The sequence below is a fragment of the Linepithema humile genome, chromosome 7 (assembly GCF_040581485.1).
Source record: "Linepithema humile isolate Giens D197 chromosome 7, Lhum_UNIL_v1.0, whole genome shotgun sequence".
Taxonomy (NCBI): domain Eukaryota; kingdom Metazoa; phylum Arthropoda; class Insecta; order Hymenoptera; family Formicidae; genus Linepithema; species Linepithema humile.
Genome location: NC_090134.1, coordinates 15,489,226 through 15,512,812, shown reverse-complemented (window position 1 = coordinate 15,512,812; position 23,587 = coordinate 15,489,226). Strand labels below are relative to the sequence as shown.

The following is a 23,587-nucleotide window of genomic DNA, read 5'->3' as shown; positions in this document are numbered from 1 at the left end:
AAAGGTAAAAAATTTTAAAAATAATGTAAAAAAAATATTATACATAAGTCAAATCAATGAAATTAAAGTACATTGATGATTTAATTTTATACAAATAACAATCTCCATTTGAGAGATCGACTTTAAGAGATATTTGCAATTGCTCGATGATATTTGTTAAAATTCATTTCTTTAAAATTTCAAGTACTTAATTACATTATTTAAAAATTTTAGAAAAATTAATTTTAACAGATATCATCGAGCAATTGCAAATATCTTTCAAAGTCGATCTCTCAAATAAAAATTTTTATTTGTATGAAATTAAAATACATTGATGATTTAATTTCATACAAACAACAATCTCCATTTGAAAGATCGACTTTGAGAGATATTTGCAATTGCTAGATAATATTTGTTAAAATTCATTTCTTTAAAATTTCAAGTACTTAATTACATTATTTAAAAATTTTAGAGAAATGAATTTTAACAAATATCATCTAGCAATTGCAAATATCTCTCAAAGTCGATCTTTCAAATGGAGATTGTTGTTTATATGAAATTAAATCATCAATGTATTTCAATTTCATACAAATAAAAATTTTTATTTGAGAGATCAACTTTGAAAGATATTTGCAATTGCTCGATGATATCTGTTAAAATTAATTTCTCTAAACATTTTAAATAAAGTATGTATAAATAATAACAAGAAGATAACAAATAATTTCAGCATTAACGATTTTGTGCTTTGATTAATGTATAATATTTTTTTTTACATTGGCTGGATAGCTTAATATTAAAACGGTTTCAGCATTAAAATAGTAAATAGAGTATCAAATTATAATTATTAGCTCGATATTAAGCTATCCAGGCAATGTAAAAAAAATATTATACATAAGTCAAAGCACAAAATTATTAATGTTGAAATTATCTGCTATCTTTTTGTTATTATTTATACGTACATTATTTAAAAATATTAGAGAAATTAATTTTAACAGATATTATCGAGCAATTGTGAATATCTTTCAAAGTCGATCTTTTAAATGGAGATTGTTATTTGTATGAAATTAAAGTACATTGATGATTTAATTTTATACAAATAACAATCTCCATTTGAGAGATCGACTTTGAAAGATATTTGCAATTGCTCGATGATATTTCTTAAAATTCATTTCTTTAAAATTTCAAGTACTTAATTACATTATTTAAAAATTTTAAAGAAATATATATATATATATATATATATATATATATATATATATACACACACCCGAAAAAAAAGCGGTACACTGAAAATGTGGGAAAAATTCATCAAATTTCAACTGACGATAACTTCGTAAATAATAAAGATAGAAAGTTCTATAAAATATGGAAATGAAGCTAAAAATCTCTACTTTAAGAATCAATTTATTTCAATGTTGCAAAATAAATTTATTGAAAATGGCGGATGACAAAGCGCGAGCATGCAAAATTGAAAAATAATGGTTCGAGTTTGCGACGGTGCACGGTATAAACAAAAAATTGTAGCTTATTGGGATCAAAAGCGTACGAAAGTACAGAGTCTCCTCTTTAAAATGCTTTTTTATGCATCTCGATACGATGATTTTTCGCCGAGAGATTCGCATTTGAAGAAAAAGGCAGATTCTTACTTCAAATGCGAATCTCTCAGCGAAAAATCATCGTATCGAGATGCATAAAAAAGCATTTTAAAGAGGAGACTCTGTACTTTCGTACGCTTTTGATCCCAATAAGCTACAATTTTTTGTTTATACCGTGCACCGTCGCAAACTCGAACCATTATTTTTCAATCAATTGTTTTGCATCCGAAGGAGATGTCTGCAGATCTTTTGTGATTTCTTCGCCCTGACTTTTTGTTTATGCTCGACCGCACATTGCGAGAAGAGTGCTTGATTTCTCTTGATCTTTTTCTTTCGAGACGCGTTACTTATTCGTACGACTTCGTCAAAGTAAACAATAATTAATCTTTTCGCATTGAAATTATTGGTCAATTATGGCGACGATAAGTCCTGAAAAAGCTGCTCAAGTTGTAGCGTTAATTGAAGATGGGAGAAGTCGAAGGTACGTTGCTGAGGCACTTGATTTATCAGTGTCAATCGTGCAACGTGCTTATGCTAGGTACTTGGAGACTAATTCTGTCCAAAGAAGACCTGGTTCGGGACGTCCTCGTTGTACGAATGAAAACGATGACCGATTTATTGTTTTAAATTCATTAAGAGACAGACATCGAACGGCTGTTCAAATTCGAAACAATTTAAGAGATGTCCGCGAATGTAATGTATCCGTTGACACTATTCGAAACAGATTAGCGGAACACGGTCTTTTTCCGCGCAGGCCAGCAAATGTACCTTCGCTTATGCGTCGCCATCGCGTAACTCGACTCAATTTTGCTGTCGAGCATGCAGGCTGGACATATGCAGAATGGAGTACCGTTCTTTTTAGCGACGAATCTCGTTTTTGTCTGTATTCTTCAGACGGACGAGAACGAGTATACCGTCGCGTTGGAGAACGATTTGCAGACTGTACTGTAAGTGAGAGGCCTAGAAGTAAGAATCTGCCTTTTTCTTCAAATGCGAATCTCTCGGCGAAAAATCATCGTATCGAGATGCATAAAAAAGCATTTTAAAGAGGAGACTCTGTACTTTCGTACGCTTTTGATCCCAATAAGCTACAATTTTTTGTTTATACCGTGCACCGTCGCAAACTCGAACCATTATTTTTCAATTTTGCATGCTCGCGCTTTGTCATCCGCCATTTTCAATAAATTTATTTTGCAACATTGAAATAAATTGATTCTTAAAGTAGAGATTTTTAGCTTCATTTCCATATTTTATAGAACTTTCTATCTTTATTATTTACGAAGTTATCGTCAGTTGAAATTTGATGAATTTTTCCCACATTTTCAGTGTACCGCTTTTTTTTCGGGTGAGTGTATATAAATTGACTTTTTTTTTTGGATGTTTCACCGGAATATATATATAATTAAATATTCATTATAATACAGCTTATACTTACAATATAAATAGATATTAATTTCTTAAATTTTATTGAAGGATAAAAAAACGACAAGAGAGAGAGAGAGAGAGAGAGAGAGAGGAACAAAATAAAAGTAGAACAACAAAAAAAAAGAAATATTAAGAAGAAATAAGCAGAAAAAGGAAAAACCGTTTAGAAAAAGTATGTATATAAATAAATAAATAAATGTAAAAAATTTAAAAAATAATGTAAAAAAAAATATTATACATGAGTCAAATCAATGAAATTAAAGTACATTGATGATTTAATTTTATACAAATAACAATCTCCATTTGAGAGATCGACTTTGAGAGATATCTGCAATTGCTTGATGATATTTGTTAAAATTCATTTCTTTAAAATTGCAAGTATTTAATTACATTATTTACAAATTTTAAAGAAATGAATTTTAACAAATATTATCTAGCAATTGCAAATATCTCTCAAAGTCGATCTTTCAAATGGAGATTGTTGTTTGTATGAAATTAAATCATCAATGTATTTTAATTTCATACAAATAAAAATCTTTATTTGAGAGATCGATTTTGAAAGATATTTGCAATTGCTCGATGATATCTGTTAAAATTAATTTCTCTAAACATTTTAAATAATGTACGTATAAATAATAACAAGAAGATAGCAAATAATTTCAGCATTAACGATTTTGTGCTTTGATTTATGTATAATATTTTTTTTTACATTGACTGGATTGCTTAATATTAAAACGGTTTCAGCATTAAAATAGTAAATAGAGTATCAAATTATAATTATTATCTCGATATTAAGTTATCCAGGCAATGTAAAGAAAAATATTATACATAAGTCAATGCACAAAATCATTAATGCTAAAATTATTTGCTATTATCTTTTTGTTATTATTTATACGTACATTATTTAAAAATTTTAGAGAAATTAATTTTAACAGATATCATCGAGCAATTGCGAATATCTTTCAAAGTCGATCTCTCAAATGGAAATTGTTATTTGTATAAAATTAAAGTACATTGATAATTTAATTTTATACAAATAACAATCTCCATTTGAGAGATCGACTTAGAGAGATATTTGCAATTGCTCGATGATATTTGTTAAAATTCATTTCTTTAAAATTTCAAGTACTTAATTACATTATTTAAAAATTTTTAAGAAATATATATATATATATATATATAAACTGACTTTCTTTCTGGATGCTTCACCGGAATATATATATATAATTAAATATTCATTATAATACAGCTTATACTTACACTATAAATATATATTAATTTCTTAAATTTTATTAAAGGATAAAAAAACGACAAGAGAGAGAGAGAGAGAGAGAGAGAGAGAGAGAGAGAGAGAGAGAGAGAGGAATAAAATAAAAGTGGAACAACAAAAAAAAAGAAATATAAAGAAGAAATAAGCAGAAAAAGGAAAAAAAAAGTATGTATATAAATAAATAAATAAGTGTAAAAAATGTAAAAAATAATGTAAAAAAAAATATTATACATAAGTCAAAGCGATGAAATTAAAGTACATTGATGATGTAATTTTATACAAATAACAATCTCCATTTGAGAGATCGACTTTGAGAGATATTTGACATTGCTGAATGATTCGTTAAAATTTATTTCTTTAAAATTTTTAAATAATGTAATTAAGTACTTGAAATTTTAAAGAAATGAATTTTAACAAATATCATCGAACAATTGCAAATATCTCTCAAAGTCGATCTTTCAAATGAAGATTCTTATTTGTATAAAATTAAAATACATTGATGATTTAATTTCATATAAGAATCTTTATTTGAGAGATTGACTTTGAGAGATATTTGCAATTGCTCGATGATATTTGTTAAAATTCATTTCTTTAAAATTTCAAGTACTTAATTACATTATAATATTATAATATTTTAATGTTGTAACCGTTTTAATATTAAGTTATCCAGCCAATGTAAAAAAAAAATGTATAAATAATAACAAGAAGATAGCAAATAATTTCAGCATTAACGATTTTGTGCTTTGATTTATGTATAACATTTTTTTTTTACATTGGCTGGATAGCTTAATATTAAAACGGTTTCAGCATTAAAATAGTAAATAGAGTATCAAATTATAATTATTAGCTTAATATTAAGTTATCCAGGCAATGTAAAAAAAAATATGATACATAAGTCAAAGCACAAAATCATTAATGTTGAAATTATTTGCTATCTTTTTGTTATTATGTATACGTACATTATTTAAAAATTTTAGAGAAATTAATTTTAACAGATATCATCGAGCAATTGCGAATATCTTTCAAAGTCGATCTCTCAAATGTAGATTGTTATTTGTATGAAATTAAAGTACATTGATGATTTAATTTCATACAAATAACAATCTCCATTTGAGAGATCGACTTAGAGAGATATTTGCAATTGCTCCATGATATTTGTTAAAATTTATTTCTTTAAAATTTCAAGTACTTAATTACATTATTAAAAATTTTAAAGAAATACATATATATATATATATATAAACTGATTTTTTTTTTTATGCTTCACCGAAATATATATATAATTAAATATTCATTATAATACAGCTTATACTTACACTATAAATATATATTAATTTCTTAAATTTTATTGAAGGATAAAAAAACGACAAGAGAGAGAGAGAGAGAGAGAGAGAGAGAGTGAGGAATAAACTAAAAGTGGAACAACAGAAAAAAAGAAATATAAAGAAGAAATAAGCAGAAAAAGGAAAAGAAAAAGTATGTATATATATATATTTTTTTGTTATTATTTATAAGTACATTATTTAAAAATTTTGTTATTATTTATAAGTACATTATTTAAAAATTTTATTTGTTAAAATTCATTTCTTCAAAATTTTTAAATAATGTAATTAAGTACTTGAAATTTTAAAGAAAATTTTAACAAATATCATCGAGCAATTGCAAATATCTTTCAAAGTCGATCTCTCAAATAAAGATTTTTATTTGTATGAAATTAGAATACATTGATGATTTAATTTCATACAAACAACAATCTCCATTTGAGAGATTGACTTTGAGAGATATTTGCAATTGCTCGATGATATTTGTTAAAATTTTCTTTAAAATTTCAAGTATTTAATTACATTATTTAAAAATTTTGAAGAAATAAATTTTAACAAATATCATCCAGCAATTGCAAATATCTCTCAAAGTCATATAGTACTTATATTAGTCTTATATTACTTTTTTTGAGTAGTGTATAATAATTTTTTATATTTTTAAAATAAATATAAATATATTAATATTTATTATTTCTTTTGTTTCAGGTACTTTGAGTGAAGTTCTAGAAAAAATTAATAAATATAAACAATAGAGAGACAGAAAAAGAAAAAGGGAAAACAAGAAAAAAGGAGAAGAGAAGAATATCTATTCATATTATAATATTACTAATTAGTTGAATATAATTATTATTATTATATTAAAATGTTTAATTATATTGTGTTGTAATATATAATTACGTTGTATATAAATAGTAATTTTAAACACTTAGTTAATATTTTATTACAGTTATATTTATATTATTAATTATTGTGTTGTAATTTATTTTATGTGTAATCTATTATATGTGTAATTGATAATAAATATAATGTTAATCTTAATGAATGATAATTGATGATAAAGATTATGATGATAATTATGATGATGATGATGATGATGATGATGATGATGATGATGATGATGATGATGATAATGATGATGATGATGATGATAATAATGATGATAATAATGATGATGATAACAATGATGATAACTATGATGATAATAATGTTGATATTTATCATTTTCCTACATATTTGCATGCATTAAAAAAATTCTTTATATATAATTTTTATTGTATACTAACAATTAAAAGAATAAAACAAACTAAATTTTGATAACATATTTGTTTAAATTTAATAAATAGAATTTTATAATTAATGTAATTATATAAATATATATAATATAATATAAATAATATAAGTATATTATAAAATTAATATAGTGTATACTTATATTTTTGTCAAATGCCGAAACGTAAGAAAGAGCGTACTTTAAACGAAGAACTTGAATTTCAACGACAATGTCGTGAAAGAATTGCAGAAAATCAACATCGTCGTTATTCAGTTGCTAAAGAAATAAAAAATAAATTAAAAACAATTGATTATAGAAAATATGCTATAAATGTTACTGGTACAATACATGATAATCATATAACAGAACTGAACAAAGAACATTCTTTAGATATTACACTAATAAACAAACAAATTAGTTGCACTGATAACATACATACTAATCGCATAATAGAAATAAATGAAGAAATAATTGAAGGAGATCCTGGAAATACTATATCATTAAATCAGCAAAAAAAAAGTTATGCAGAATATCTATCTCATTATCGATCACAGAAAAAACAACAACCTTGTTTAAATATTAATAATACAATATTAATTGACGACATAAATGAATACTATATTGGTTCTATGGATGTGTCTTGTGTTCATTGCAATGCAAAATATTTTGCAGCCGAAAAAATATCTAATAAAGGCAATTCATTTCACGATTGTTGCAATCATGGCGCAGTATATTTGCAACCATTGCCTGAATTTCCTCAATTTATTCATAATTTATTTGATGGTAGTCATGTAAAATCTAATGATTTTTTTAAACATATTCGCAGTTATAACAGTTCATTTTCATTTGCATCATTTAATGCCAATTTAATTAATTTTCAAAATAGACGACCTGGTCCGTACTGTTTTAAAATACAAGGACAGATTTATTATCAAATTAATACAGCGTTATATGCTGCGCAAAATGAAAGTCCTTCTTACGGGCAACTTTTTATTGTGGATTTAAATGAAGCGATCGATCATCGTCTTAATCAAAATTCGTGTTTAGATTTTGAAATTGTTCAAAACCTTGAACATATAATGCGGAGATCTAATGTATTTGCTCAATCTTATCAAATGATGGGTGAAGAATTAGAAAATCAACGACGTTTGGAAATGGAATCTGGTGATTTGTTACCAGGATTACAATTATCATTTACTTTAAGATCAGGTATGGATCGACGTCGATATAATGCTCAAAGAACTAATGAAGTTGCAGCTGTTTTTCGTACTACTGCTGATGGAGAAATTCCAGAATCATATGTTACAATACGTAATAAAAATACTAAAATTTTGCAAAAAGTAAGTATTATGGATCCAAATGTTGAACCATGGATATATCCATTATTTTATCTATATGGCACTCAAGGTTGGCATCGTGATTTAACAAAATTAAATAGCAATAAACGAATAACAAGAGGACAATATATTAAATATCGTATGGCTATTCGTGATGAATTTAATGTTTTTATATTAGGTCGTCGCTTATTTCAACAATGGCTTGTGGATAGTTATGTAAAAATGGAAAAGGATAGAATTGATTATTGCAAAACTCATCAAAAAGAACTACGTTCTGAAACATATCAAGGTTTAAGAGATTATATACAAACTATGGCAAATCATTTAAATGGACGTATTGGCAAAATGGTAATACTTCCTTCCACATTTATTGGATCACCACGTAATATGATGCAAAATTATCAAGATGCAATGGCAATTGTTAGTAAATTTGGAAAACCAGATCTTTTCATTACAATGACTTGTAATCCAAAATGGCGTGAAATTGAAGAAAATCTTTTGCCTGGTCAGCAAGCTTCTGATAGACCTGACATTTGTGCTCGCGTTTTTAACATTAAAAAAAATTATTTAATTGACTTGATTGTTAAGCAAAAATTTTTTGGTGAAGTAGCAGCGTTTGTGTATGTTATTGAATTTCAAAAACGTGGTTTGCCTCATGTTCATATGTTGATTACTTTAAAATATAATTTTAAAATAACAACTCCACAGATTGTTGACAAATATATTTCTGCTGAAATTCCTGATCCATCTGACAATCGTATTTTACATGATATAGTTATGAAGCATATGATTCATGGACCTTGTGGTGATTGGTGTCTGGTAGATGGTAAATGTTCGAAACATTATCCGAAATCTTATTTTGAAGAGACTAAAATGGATGAAGATGCTTATCCCTATTATTGTCGACGAAATAATGGTAAAAATTTTAAACGTCCTGGTGGTTATATATAGTTGATAATCGTTATGTTGTTCCATATTGTCCTACTTTATCGATTATATTTAATTGTCATATTAATGTTGAAGTAGTTTCAAGTATCAAATCGGTTAAATATCTATATAAATATATTTATAAAGGGCACGATGTTGCTGCTATAACCATTGAACCAATAACAGAAAATGTAATTATTGATCATGATGAGATACACAATTATATCGAAACTCGTTATGTTGGACCTGTAGAAGCCTGTTGGCGTATCCTTGGTAAGAAGTTACAAGATAAAAGCCATACTATAATGCGTTTACCAGTCCATCTTCCTAACGAACAAAATATTATAATTGAAAATGAATCTAATGAAGACACAATAACTTCTGCATTAAGCCAGGTTACTATGTTAATCGATTATTTTTCATTAAATTTGCGTGATGAAGAAGCAAGACAATATTTATATATTGAAATTCCACGCTATTATACATTTAAAAAAGAGAAAATTAATGATAGAAATGTGTCACACTGGGTTAAACGCAAAAGTCACTATAATTGCATAGGACGAATGTATTCTGTTAGTCCATCTCAAACAGAATTATTTCATTTACGATTATTATTACTTACAATAAAGGGGGCTACAAGTTTTAATAATTTAAGAACTGTAAATGGAGAATTATGTCAATCATTTACGGCAGCATGTTTGGCTTTAGGTTTAATCGAAGATGATGATGAATGGAATCGAGCTATGAATGAAGCTGTTGGATGGATGATGCCACGACAACTTCGTAAATTATTTGTACGAATATTATTACATTGTCAGCCATTACATCCTGAAGAATTATGGGATAACTTTAAAACAGCTTTGTCGGAGGATTATGTTCGACATTTTGGTATGTTACAAGGACAGAAGAAAGCATATATACAAATCAATAATATGCTTTGTACTGAAGGCAAAAGTCTTGCTGATTTTCCACAAATGGAGCAATTATTAGAAACTGAGTTGTTAAACGAAGAGAATGATTATGTGATATTTGAACAAGTTATGGAAATAGGTACCAAACAATATAAACAATTAAATGATAAACAAAAAGAAATAGTTGATCTTGTGTTAAATAAATTAGATAACAATATTTATAATAATAATTATTGTTTTTATATTGATGGTCCAAGTGAATCAGGTAAAACATTTATATATACAACTATTTATCATTTAGCAAAAATTAGAAACAAACACGTGTGTGCAATGGCTTTTACGGGTATTGCAGCGACATTATTACCTGCTGGAAAAACAGTTCATAAGACATTTGGATTGCCGGTTCCATTATTTGCTGATTCAACATCTGCTATTAAAATCCAATCAAAGGAAGCTCAATATTTGAAAAATACAGATATTTTTATCTGGGATGAAGCACCAATGTCACCACGATATGCTTTAGAAATTATGGATCGAACATTGCGTGATATTATGAACAATAATTTACCTTTCGGTGGAAAAATTGTTTTATTAGGTGGTGATTTTAGACAACTTCTGCCTATAAAAGTACATGGTACTCGAAATGAAATTGTAAATCTTTCTATTAAATTTAGTGCTATTTGGAAACATTTTGTAAATTATTCTTTAACACAAAATATGAGAGTTCTTCCAGAAGAAATTGAATTTGCAAAATTTCTTTTAGATATGGGAGATGGCATATTGAATGATTCTAATGATAACATACAAATTCCTGAATGTTGTATAGCACCTATTAATGCTGATATTGTAGAAGATATATATGGCGATTTAATACGGAAAAAGGAATTTACCAAAATGGCTAAATGTGCTATACTTTCTGCAAGAAATACTGACGTAGATGAAATTAATAAAAAAGTTGTTGAATTATTAGATATAACTAATGAACGAATTTATACAAGTGTTGATAGTACTATGAATTGTGATGATAATGGCGATATTGGTGAAGCTTTGTTACCAGAATATTTAAACAGTTTATCTCCATCATGTCTTCCTCCTTATGAATTACGTTTAAAGCCAAATTGCATTATTATGTTGATTAGAAATCTTAGTATCAATGAAGGTCTTTGTAATGGTACTAGATTAATGATTATAGAACTTACAGATCATTTATTGAAATGTAAAATCTTAACGGGTGATAAGGCAGGAGATATCGTTTTTTTAAATCGTATAACATTATATTGCGAAAATATATATCCTTTTACCTTTTCAAGAAGACAGTTTCCAGTAAAATTAGCATTTGCTATGACAATTAATAAATCACAAGGGCAAACGTTTGATAGAGTAGGAATAGATCTTCGCAAAGATGTTTTTAATCATGGGCAATTATATGTTGCTTTCTCAAGAGTTCGTTCTTGGCAAGCATTAAAAGTTTTTCTTGGTAATCAACGAGATAATAGACACGTTAAAAATTATGTATATAAAGAAATATATATGTGAAATAAAAATATATATTAAATTGAAAGCTGTATTTAAAGATGTATGTTATAGTTAATTATGTAATTAACAAATATCATCCAGCAATTGCAAATATTATACGTCGATTTTGATGACATTGGAACCATCGGTTATTTAGTTTCTCGAAGCAAACTAAAGTTTTACTTTTTTTTATATGTATAAATGGATATATATGGCGCTAAATGTATTAATTATTGCTCTGGAGTTCGCTGGATATATTTATTAATTTCTTTATGTTAGAATGTAAGGTTCAATTAATCAATGCGCCCTGTCTTCTACTTTAGTACATAGCGCGTTTCTATTTTTGTTTTTATATTCTGGCGCGTAATGTGTGCGGTAGCATCATGCGCATGCATCCGGTTTTCCTGTTCTGTCCTCCCTCTTGTGGGTTGGTCTTTCTGTATGTGTCATGTGTAGCTCGCCGTGTCATCACGCTGTACAACCAGTGTGCGCTAAATAAACTTTATATCCTTTATACTGTGCATTCTTTGAATCCCGTACAACCTCAACAGGTTATGGGCCCAGGGCGCAGAAAAGTAAAAATCGAGTGCGTGTTCTAAGTCTCGTTGTTCTGTAAAAATAACCTCTAGAAGAAATCATCATGTCGGTCGTCATTGGAACGCAAAACATTGAAAAATTGAACGATACTAATTACGAGTCGTGGAAAATTCAAATAAAAAGTGTACTCGTATGCAACGAATTATGGAAATACACCAGTGGAACCGAAATTCGCACGCCCGAAAACAGTGATGTTTGGACATCGAAGGATGAAAAAGCGCTGGCGTTAATACTATTGAGCATTTCGAAGAATCAATTAAATCACGTTAAAAAGGCAACAACGTCGCATGAGGCATGGGAAAAATTAACAAACATATACGAATCCAGAGGTCCGGTAAGGAAATCCGTTCTATATAAGCATTTATATCGTATGAAGAAAGGACAAGGACAAAGCATGATGGAATACGTGAATAGTTTTGTCGATAAAGTAGAACAATTAGAAGACGCTGGAATAAAGTTACCAGAAGAACTAATATCAATCATAGGGCGGTATTCATAGTCCGTTCTTATATTCAAAATCGTCTTAAGCACGGACTTATATTCGCTCTCTTTGTCACACATAGATTGTGTCTGACAAAGAGAGCGAATATAAGTTTGTACTTAAAACGATCTTGAATATAAGAACGGACTATGAATACCGGCCATAATGCTGAACTCATTACCACCCGATTACGAGAACTTTTGTGTTGCCATGGAGTCACGAGATAACATACCGACGATTGATTTCCTTAAAACAAAGCTTATTGAAGAGGAAGCGCGACGCATCGATCAAGATGATTGTAAAAATCATGACTCAGAAAACAACGCATTAATGGCAAGTAATAAAGGATCCGTCAAAAATGCAAAAGACACACATACGAAATACACGAAAAACTACAAGTTTACGGGAAAGTGCTATAAGTGCAACAAGATCGAACATAAATCGATAGACTGTAAGAGCAAATCAAAACGTCATACAGGAAATAACACACAAGATGCAATGTTTGCATGTGCCCAATATAGCGGACCACAAAAGTCAACGCAGTGGTGCCTAGACAGTGGTGCGACAAACCATATGTGTCACAACAAGGAAAAATTCCATGAATTAAATGCAGATGAGAGGTGTGACGTCTACACCGCTACAGAACATTTTGTTGAATCCGGCGGTAGTGGTGACGTAAGAATGAAAGTGAGATTAGGGAACAGTAAGATGAACGACATTAAGTTAAAAGGCGCGATGCTAGTGCCACAATTTAGAAGTAACTTATTGTCAGTATCTCGTATGACCGACAATGGCTACACGGTGACATTTAATAAGAAATGCGCGTTCGTAAATTGACACGATGGTTCTACGGCGTTAATTGCAAAAAGACAGGGGCAGTTGTATGTTGTAGATGAAGCTGTACAATCGGGGGCCCTGGCTGCGCGTGATGTCGGAAATAATAATCTTCTACGCTGGCACCAAAGGTTTGGCCACCTAAATCTAAGAGATCTAAAAAGGTTACAGTCTCAGGAGATGGTAATTGGCCTAAATATGAAAGGTAATTCCACAGAAATTAATTGCGAAGTTTGTAACAAATGTAAAATTCACCAACTTCCTTATAAAAGTTCAACTAAGAGGGAAAAAGAAAGACTCGGGCTAGTACATTCCGACATATGCGGTCCCATGAACGTCCCTTCATTAGGTGGAGCAAGGTACTTTGTAACATTTATCGACGACATGTCTAGACATGTAGAAGTCGTGATGTTGAAAAAACGTTCAGACGTTATAACAGCCTTTAAGGCTTACAAAAGGCGCGCTGAAAAAGAAACCGGTTGCAAAATAAAGAAAATTCGTACAGATAACGCGAAAGAATATTTATCCAAAGAATTTAGTAACTTTCTTGAAGAAGAAGGGATCAAGAGACAACTGAGCGTCGAATACTGTCCTCAACAAAACGGTATCGCTGAGCGTGCTAACAGAACCTTGGTAGAAATGGCACGCTGCATGTTATTACAGTCTGGAGTTCCCAATAGTCTGTGGGGTGAGGCCGTCAACACTGCGGCTTATATCCGTAATAGATGCCCAACAAAGGTATTAGAACATTCAACACCCATAGAAGCCTGGTCGAATGAAAAACCATACGTAGGTTTTATGCGTATATTTGGCAGCAAGGTCATAGCGCTCGAAAAGAAATCCTTTAGAGGTAAGTTTAACCCAAAAGGAAAGGAGTATATACTGGTTGGTTATTCACAGGAGTCCAAGGCCTATAGATTGTGGAATCCTCATACAAACACGATAATAAAAAGCCGTGATGTGAGATTCACTGAAGACTTGGAAGGTGAAGTAAGTAGTTTGGAGAAAAATTTCAGGGTCCTCCTAAATCCAGATTGGCACCAGTCAATGGAATTGCCCAGTACCAAGCCAGTGGATCCATCTACCGTTCACGAAACAAACGAAGAAATAGGCGAAAACATGGATTCCGAACAAGAATCAAGCGAAGAAAATGAAGAGGAGACGAATGAAGAACAAATAGATACTCCGAAAATTTCAAGAAGAGGTCCTGGCCGACCAAAAATATTGAAAACTGGAAAAAGGGGTAGACCAAGAAAATTATATCATGAAATGAGACACAATGAAGGATCATCAGCTGAGCCATCTAATATAGAAGAAATAGAAAACAGAATCGACAAACAAGCATGACTAGATGCTATGCAATTAGAATATGACTCCCTCATGAAGTACAAAACATGGGAGCTCGTAACACGACCCAAAGGGAAGAAAGTACTGTCCAATCGATGGGTATTTAAAATAAAAAGGAAACAAGATGGGTCAATAGATAAGTATAAGGCACGCTTAGTGGTACGTGGCTGTGAACAAAAACACGGCGTAGACTACGAAGAGGTATTCGCACCTGTAGCAAGATATGAGACAATACGCGCTTTTCTCGCCGGATGTGTTCAAGAAGAGATGCATGTGCATCAAATGGATGTCAAGACTGCTTATATACAAGGTGACTTGCCGGACGAAGTCTATATGATGCAACCTGAAGCTTTTGAAGTCCAAGGACAGGAGGAGAAAGTCTGTCTCTTGAAAAGACCACTCTACGGCTTAAAACAGGCAGGTCGATGTTGGTATGAAAAACTAGATACTTATTTTAGAAGTATAAACATGTTAAATAATGATGTGGATCCTTGCGTCTATGTAAGTACTAATAAGAATAATAGAGTAATAATAATAGTTTACGTAGATGACTTACTTGTGGCATCAAAAGACATGCATGAATTACAAAAGCTAAAGGATACTTTAAGTAACAAGTTTCAGATGAATGATTTAGGTCCTGTAAATGACATTCTCGGAATAAACATAGAAAGGGATGGGCACACAGGAAAAATAAAGTTAACACAACAGAGATATATTACAGATATACTACAAAGGTTTAAAATGGAAAATTGTAAACCAATATCGACTCCACTTGAAGCAAACCAAAAGCTTGTAAGAAGGTTGGAACCAAGCACAGAAGAAGAGAGATTGAATATGAAACGTAGACCTTACAGAGAATTAATAGGAAGCTTAATCTATTTGGCTAACGCAACGCGTCCGGATCTAGCGTTTGCTGTCAATGCGTTAAGTCGTTTCTGCACGGATCCCGAGGAGGTTCATTGGAAACTTGCAAAAAGGGTAATACGGTATTTGCAACATACTATCGATTACGGCATAACATATGCTAAAGACTGTAAAAGAATGCAAGCTTATGTAGATTCGGATTGGGCCGGTGATGTAGAAGATCGTAAGTCATGTAGTGGTAACGTAGTTATAATGGCTAATGGCCCAATTAGTTGGAAATCAAAGAAACAAAAATCTGTAGCACTATCCACGATGGAAGCTGAGTACATGTCTTTATCGGAAGTATGTAAAGAAATAGTATACTTAAGACGTTTGTTAGAACATATGGGATTCAAGTCTTGTGTAACAGATGCAACAAAAGTGTATTGCGATAATCAAAGCGCGATAGAGTTAAATAAAAATCATACATTTCATGGTCGAAGTAAACATATCGACATTAGATATCATTTTTCGCGAGAAATTAGAGAAAGAGGCGAAATTAATTTAAGTTACTTACCTACCGATAGAATGATAGCAGATCTATTAACAAAACCCTTGACTAAAGCAAAGCACGAAGAATGCGTAAAGTTGTTAGGATTAAAATAAGAATAGAAAGTTAAGAGGTAATGATGTTTTTTTTTTTTTTTTTTTCCTTTGGACGCATTGATAGGAGGAGTGTTAGAATGTAAGGTTCAATTAATCAATGCGCCCTGTCTTCTACTTTAGTACATAGCGCGTTTCTATTTTTGTTTTTATATTCTGGCGCGTAATGTGTGCGGTAGCATCATGCGCATGCATCCGGTTTTCCTGTTCTGTCCTCCCTCTTGTGGGTTGGTCTTTCTGTATGTGTCATGTGTAGCTCGCCGTGTCATCACGCTGTACAACCAGTGTGCGCTAAATAAACTTTATATCCTTTATACTGTGCATTCTTTGAATCCCGTACAACCTCAACACTTTATTTATTAATTTTTAAATAATGTAATTAAGTACTTGAAATTTTAAAGCAATTGCAAATATCTCTCAAAGTCGATCTTTCAAATAATACATTGATGATTTAACTTCATACAAACAATAATCTCCATTTGAAAGATCGACTTTGAGAGATATTTGCAATTGCTAGATGATATTTGTTAAAATTCATTTTTTTTTAATTTTTAAATAATGTAAAAAAGTATTCATAAAAGTACTCATAAAAAAACACTCGGATTAATAAGAAGCATAAAGAACAGCGTGCACGGAGAGGAAAGCATGTACTGGAAGTGGTGCGCGCTATAAGTATGAGAATTTTTAAAATTATTACTTATCTTTTTTTTACTTTTCTCTTTTACCCTTTCCTTCTCCTTTTTTCACTTTTTCACTCTTTTTTCACTCTTTTTAAAAAAATGCGTTTTTTGAACAGGGAATACGTCTGTACAATTTGACAGCTTGAAAAAATGTAAACAAGAGTGGATATGCGAAGATATGTTTGATAGATTGAGAGTGAAGGTTATTTTGACGGTTTTTTAAAATAAAAAAAATTTATTAAAATATTTATATTTTTTAATTATTAAATTACTATAATAAGTGCGCGCGCGCAGCGCGCGCCTGTATTGTTCTAGTGCATATAAAAATTTACATGCAACCGACAATGTTAAACTCTGTCGGCGACCGAACACTGATTAATAAATTCGTTATCATTGAGAAATTGTTGTTTAACTCATAACGCTAGAAAACGAAAAGACTTTTTCACCAATCAATATATTGAGTTGATCCCAAAATTCTTCTTTGGATATTGTACATTTATTCTTATGAAAAATTCGAAAAAATTTGATCAATTTAATAAATTAATACAATATATATTAAACTAAAGTAGTGTAATCTTTCTCAGTAAGAAAAAGGCGATTAACTATGTTGGATCTTTTGATAGCAGCATCCCATAATAATAAGATGAGTGATTTAGACATCAGAGAAGAAGTTGATACCTTCATGTATGCGGTAAATATCTGAAATCAAATTACTTTATATGACAATGCACATTTATGTGAGCTACTTAATAAAATAATTATTCCTACCTTAATTATTTTAATGTGATACAATAAACAATAATAATATTTTTCTGACTAATAATTGTTAATAAAATTGATATGAAATTGTTAATTTTTTGAAACATTTGTTTCATATGGACGCAATATGTTCAAAAATTATATGAAAAAAGCACTTTAAACAGCTAACAATATTAAAAATATTTAAATTTGCTTTTTATTTACTAAGTTTTTTTATGTATGTAGTTTATATAATACATAACGTATAGGAATAAATTAAATTCTTTGCATTACAGGGTTACGATACAGTATCATTGTCTCTATGTTTCACAATATTACTATTGGCTGAACACAAGAATATTCAGGTATATCATATATAAATTATTGATTTTTAAACACACAGTGTGTGTGTGTGTGTGTGTGAACACTTCATTAATTGTAATAACTAAATATTTAATTAGTTAAATTTAATATTGTTTGTCTTTCCTGATAATATTTGACAAATAGTTAAGATTATACTGTAATGAATAACTATGTGCACAAGTATTCTGCTTTAATTTATAATAAAATAAAATTGTTTTTAAATATAATTGTTAAATATAATTTAAATATAAAAGGATATATGTTGTATATTATGTGTGTGTTGCATTATATATATATAATTTCGTTGAAAATGATATAAATGCAAACCAAATAAAAAATTTGTTCAATAACATAGGATCGTGTCAGAAGTGAAGTTAATGCAGTGATGCTAGAGAACAATGGAAAACTTACTATAACAGCATTAAACAATATGTCATACTTGGAAAGATGTTTGAAAGAATCGTTGAGATTGTACCCTAGTGCTCCTTTTATTTTGCGAGTTGCATCGGAAGATGTAAAGATACGTGAGTAATTAATAAAAAATATTTTTTATATACACACACACACACACACAAGGTGACCCGCATAACTCTTTTTTGGATATTTCGAAAACTATACGATCGATTTTAAAGAATCAGCTCTTGAATTGTATGGGGAGGCTCTTGAATTTCTGAAGGGCCTTCAAACTGGAATGGAAGTCAATCTTCCAATCTCAGTTGCGTGGATGAGGCGAGAGTTAACTTTAAAATTTTTAGTGAAAAACCCCTAACAAAATTACATTTTTCGATCCTATGAAAGACAACAACTTAATTTTATCCGAAATATTTTTTGTCAGATATTTCTTTGAGAAAAATATGACAGTTTGAGTTTCGACTTAAAGCTACTTGAAGCGCTTGGGAATAGTCTTATGAAATCAAAATCAACACTACTCTGACTTATTTAATTTATTAAATGTTCAAAATACCCATCATGGACTTATAATATATAAATATTTATTTATCTGAGTTAATAAAATATTTTTAAATTTGATAGCATTTCAAGAGAATAAGCGATGCATGCGTTAAGTCGAAACTTTAAACATAATTTTTTAAAGTAAGTTTCTGAAAATATTTTGAATAAAACTAACTAATAAAAACTAATAAATGTTGTTTTTTTTCATAGAATCTGATATCGTAATTTTGTATAAGATTTTCCATTCAAAATTTTAACGTTAATCCCCTCCCCATCTATGCAACCGAGATTGGGAAACTAACTTCCATTTCAATTTAAAGGCTATTCAGACTCACACAATTAAAGATCTGAACTTTCAAAATAAATTGCATAGTTTTCAAGATCGAACTGTAAAGCGTTATGTAGAGCCATCCTGTATTTTCATAAAACTATACAAAAAATATTCTTATATTGATAAACCGACTAGTTTGTGATTTAATATTGTTTCTAACGAAAATATTATTTCAAGAAATTAGTAATTTATTGCATGAAAGAACTTCTATTTAAAAACAATTTATATAAGAATGTTTACTTTACCATCTAAACATCTTTCTTTAATTATTCTAATAAATTGTGCTTTGTTCTCTGATATTTTCAGAATCATATATGGTACCTTCTGGAACATTATTGTTTATTCCCATTAAATTCATTCAGAGATATTCCGATTTTTGGCCAAATCCAGATATTTTTGATCCAGACAGATTTTTACCAGAAAATAGCCAAAATCGTCATTCTTTTTCTTATTTACCTTTCAGTGCAGGACCAAGAAGTTGTATAGGTAATATTTGAAATATTAATTTCTTATAATATGTAAATTATTTCTAATTTTTTATGGATGTTAATAGGTCAGCGATTTGCCATGATGGAGTTAAAGACTATAATAGCTACTTTGGTGCATAATTTTTACTTGGAACCTGTTGATTATTTGAAAGATCTTCGATTCCAGGTAGATATAGTAAATCGAGTTATGGATCCAATTCGTGTAAAATTTATTCCAATCAAATAAATGCAGTCATTTATAGCTAATTAAAATTTAAAAAAGTAAACAAATAATTTGTTGCACCAATAGAAATATTATTAACATAGTTGTTACATGTATTATATACATTTATTGTTATGAATAATATAAATATTTTATATTTTATTCAGCATTACAATATGTTACTTGCTTTTTCACAATTATAGCTTGACAGCACTTTTCAATTTGATAAGTTGTACATTATTATAGATACTAACCACAATAAATGTAAAGCAATAAATTGTAATAATAATTTTTTGATGCAATCAGTCAATCATATCTATTTATTTCTGCAATCGATGTATCAATTGCATTTAGGTAGTTAGGTAGTTAGTGCATGTTAGGTAGTTAATGCATGGAGTGCGTGGAGAGCGCGGAGTACGTGGTGTGCGTGAAGTGTGTGTGAAGTGCATGGAATGTGTGAAATGCGTGGAGTACGTGGAGTACGTGGTGTGCGTGAAGTGCGTGGAGTGTTTGGAGTGCGTGGAGTGCGTGGAGTACGTGGTGTGCGTGGAGTACGTGGTGTGCGTGGAGTGCGTGGAGTGCGTGCAGTACGATTTATTGCAAAGCTGCAACGCATTCTCCAACTGTAAGTTACACAAGAAGCTGTGTAAAGTGATCGCTCATCAAGCATACGTAATATCATGCTTGAAATTTCAAGCGGTAATTGAGTGATAAAATCCATTCTTATCTCATCTTCCAGCTCGGAGAGTTCTCTGAATAGTCTAAAAGCTTCCATCGCTGATGCAATAAGAATGATGCTCTTTAGCTGTGTACTGAACTATATATAGTGTTTACCTAGCCCCAAAAAGGTCCAATCAGATATTATCTCCCCCCCCCCTACTTTACAACATTTGATTGGATCTTGTTTCCCTCACTAATTTGCCATAGGTTTTTCCATCACTTTTATGCCATGATCTGTGGGGGGAGGGGGGGCTCACTATACATGATTTGGACTGAGTTCCACTTGGTGATCGCAACGCTCGTGAACATTATCTATCTTTCTTTAACTTTCGATGAAAAACAAAGATAAAATGATTCCACAAGCGTTGCGATCGCCAAGTGGAACGTACCTTTGGAATACAGCTAACAAGCACTATTGTATTGTATCGGCGATGGCGGACCCTACAAGACTTGCAAGACTTATGGAACTTATCCTCTTGCATGATCACACAAAAACCGATATTATCAAGGAATTACCGCTTGAAATTTCACAAATGATACTAGGCATGCTTGATGAGCGATCCCTTCGCTCAGCTTGTTGTGTATCTCGCACATAGAGAATACTTTGTAAGGATAAAATAAAACGTAGAAAAAACGTAATACAATGGATTCTTCAAAAGTGTCAGGTAAGAAAACCAAGGTGTCGAAATTCTCTCCACGCACAATACGATTTTAGAATTTATAACATGTATAATAGGGCTACAGGGGAAGATCCACTTTAAAAGAATTAGCGCGCTAGTGGCACCTCATGGGTAGCGTGGAAGGCCACTATTAATTAATACTAATTAATTATTAATAATGAATCTTTCCAGTTAAAAGAGGTAAATGCCAAGTAGCATGCGTGGCTAAACGGGTAAGGCGAGTAGCTAGAATATTGAAGATATCGTGTTTGAACATTGTTTCTTGCAATTACCGCGGTAACGGTAATTCCAATAATTTTCTTAATATGTCCGGCCGCTCCTGGCTCAGTATATGGCAAAGGGACGCAGTTCTTTTATTTTGTTGAGAATCCGGAGTGAGAGGAGAACACAAAAAAACAACTCAGTATTGGATAATTAACAATAATATATTATAACAATTAGTTTAACATGGTTAAAGATGAGTAGATGGTGGTGCGGCGATAGAATGATTGTTCGGCACAAGCCGAAATAACGGCAACGATTTAGTAAGTGCGGCAGCGAGATTATTAGCTCGCAAGTTCGGTAACATATAATAAATTCGGTAACAGCATTGAAATTCGGAAACGCGATCACGAAAAATGACAATTGACCCGACAATACTTCGCAAAATCGACATCCGTTAAAATGACGAAACAAACGAGACCGGCGAAATTATACCCTTTACTTTGCAAACTTCTCGCGTTTGCCCTTTCGCTGTGCAAACCACGTATGCGTAAAATTTAGGACCACCCGATACAAACGCCTCGATATAGCTATAGCTCTTGAGTTCGTCCGTCATATCACCTAGAAAATTATATTTACATACTTCGTATTCACCGGAGACACCGCTGCTGTTCACGTAAATACAAGAGTCGGTATCGTAATATAAAACGACGATCCAATCTATCTAAATATTCATATAATACAAGACGCGCCTGTGCCGTCGTGTAAGCCGCTATAACTACGTTGGTAAGAGGCAAGGGTACGTCCAGCTCTTTTCGCAGTCGCCACGAAACATACATTACTTCGTCGTTCACGGGTAATATTTCGATTATCTCATGCTGAGGACTCGTGAGTAAACTCGCTAAACGTTGTTGAGTTTTTACGATCTCGGTATTCGGTAGGTTAAATCGTTGACCAAATTTCCCCCAAAAAGAATTTAAACATAGCTTTGCGACCGAGCGCAAATCAGGACGCAAATCAATCGTATCCCTGTGTTTGTTGTTTACCGCTAGTTCCCTATCGCGATTAATCTTAAAACACGACAACCATGCCAAAAACAACACGTGGAATTGCAACACGTGATAGTGCGTTATACCGTTTTTCACCGACTCGTAATAACCATCGACTAGCGTGCCGTCTTGCAGACGATATTCTCGAGTGCGTCCTGCGTGGGTGAAGCTATGTCTGAGCTCTTTTCAATTGCTCTTTCACGTAGAAAGTTTTTTTTTTAAATTCTCATACACGTGGAAGCGATGGTTGTGCATTCCTCGAACGGACACACGCCCCCGCACTTCAAGAAAATCTTTCTGAAAGACATGCACACGCGTTTTAGAATATTCACGTCGTTGCGACAGTAACGCAATATCTCGCATTCAAAATCAAACACGTAATTCGTACGAATCATTTCCGCGTGTCACGCTAAAATCGACATTGAACTGATTATCGTTAGTATTATATAAATGCGGAAAAATGCCTTTCTTTGAAGTATTCGTCAGGCCGAAAGCTTTCGGTAACTCCGATAATCGGCATATAATTAATACTATCGATAAATTTCGTATGTCCCACTGTTAGTTCTACTATTTTCATTCCGTTTAAGATTACCCGCGGTTCTAATACGGTTCCGCTCTCAACTATATAACATAGGATAAATTACGCATCGATTGCTTATTGCGTTATGAGCTATACAAATTATGTGTTTAAAATATTTAGTCGGACGTATCGCGAAATCTACAAACTCCTTTACAGGATCACGACGAAATACGTATTCACGAATACCACACCAGCGACAGCGCACCGAAGTATCGTCTATCTCGGCACACGTTTCGCAAATCTGTTGCGCGACGCAAAGTGTAGGCACGTGAATATTTACACTCGTGG

At 31.1% G+C, this 23,587-nt stretch overlaps 3 protein-coding genes and 2 long non-coding RNA genes across 7 annotated transcripts; all 5 read left to right on the top strand.

Moving 5' to 3' along the window:
* Positions 1-1,638: 1,638 nt before the first annotated feature.
* Positions 1,639-3,172, top strand: LOC137001286 (uncharacterized). Its single transcript, XR_010891358.1, has 2 exons — positions 1,639-2,919; positions 3,048-3,172. It is a non-coding gene; the product is annotated as an uncharacterized lncRNA (long non-coding RNA).
* A 2,440-nt stretch (positions 3,173-5,612) lies between these two features.
* Positions 5,613-6,700, top strand: LOC137001287 (uncharacterized). Its single transcript, XR_010891359.1, has 2 exons — positions 5,613-5,745; positions 6,297-6,700. It is a non-coding gene; the product is annotated as an uncharacterized lncRNA (long non-coding RNA).
* Positions 6,701-10,305: 3,605 nt separating this feature from the next.
* On the top strand, positions 10,306-11,740 carry LOC137001188 (ATP-dependent DNA helicase pif1-like). Its single transcript, XM_067359558.1, has one exon. The coding sequence runs from the start codon at positions 10,367-10,369 to the stop codon at positions 11,570-11,572; it is 1,206 nt and encodes a 401-aa protein (XP_067215659.1). The 5' UTR covers positions 10,306-10,366; the 3' UTR covers positions 11,573-11,740.
* Positions 11,741-12,191: 451 nt separating this feature from the next.
* LOC137001219 (uncharacterized) lies at positions 12,192-12,647 on the top strand. Its single transcript, XM_067359606.1, has one exon. The coding sequence runs from the start codon at positions 12,192-12,194 to the stop codon at positions 12,645-12,647; it is 456 nt and encodes a 151-aa protein (XP_067215707.1).
* A 2,999-nt stretch (positions 12,648-15,646) lies between these two features.
* Positions 15,647-20,954, top strand: LOC136996915 (cytochrome P450 4C1-like). Of its 3 annotated transcripts, none has more exons than XM_067359562.1 (6): positions 15,647-15,788; positions 17,623-17,687; positions 18,031-18,099; positions 18,453-18,621; positions 19,686-19,865; positions 19,933-20,954. In XM_067359562.1, exons 2-6 carry the CDS (start codon positions 17,640-17,642, stop codon positions 20,091-20,093), a joined length of 627 nt encoding a protein of 208 aa, XP_067215663.1. In that variant the 5' UTR covers positions 15,647-15,788; positions 17,623-17,639; the 3' UTR covers positions 20,094-20,954. The 3 variants fall into 3 exon arrangements, with proteins under 3 accessions (XP_067215663.1, XP_067215661.1, XP_067215664.1); XM_067359560.1 differs by having other exon boundaries at positions 15,649-15,788; positions 17,581-17,687; XM_067359563.1 differs by having other exon boundaries at positions 15,655-15,788; positions 17,620-17,687.
* The last annotated feature ends 2,633 nt before the right edge of the window (positions 20,955-23,587 follow it).

Excerpts from the sequence above, each read along its gene's own strand:
- LOC137001188 (XM_067359558.1), top strand. The coding sequence starts at position 10,367 with ATGGCTTTTACGGGTATTGCAGCGACATTATTACCTGCTGGAAAAACA.
- LOC137001219 (XM_067359606.1), top strand. The coding sequence starts at position 12,192 with ATGTCGGTCGTCATTGGAACGCAAAACATTGAAAAATTGAACGATACT.
- LOC136996915 (XM_067359560.1), top strand. The coding sequence starts at position 17,601 with ATGTTGGATCTTTTGATAGCAGCATCCCATAATAATAAGATGAGTGAT. Across the intron at positions 17,688-18,030 it reads TTGATACCTTCATGTATGCG|GGTTACGATACAGTATCATT; the intron begins GTAAATATCTGA and ends TTTGCATTACAG. Across the intron at positions 18,100-18,452 it reads CTGAACACAAGAATATTCAG|GATCGTGTCAGAAGTGAAGT; the intron begins GTATATCATATA and ends TCAATAACATAG.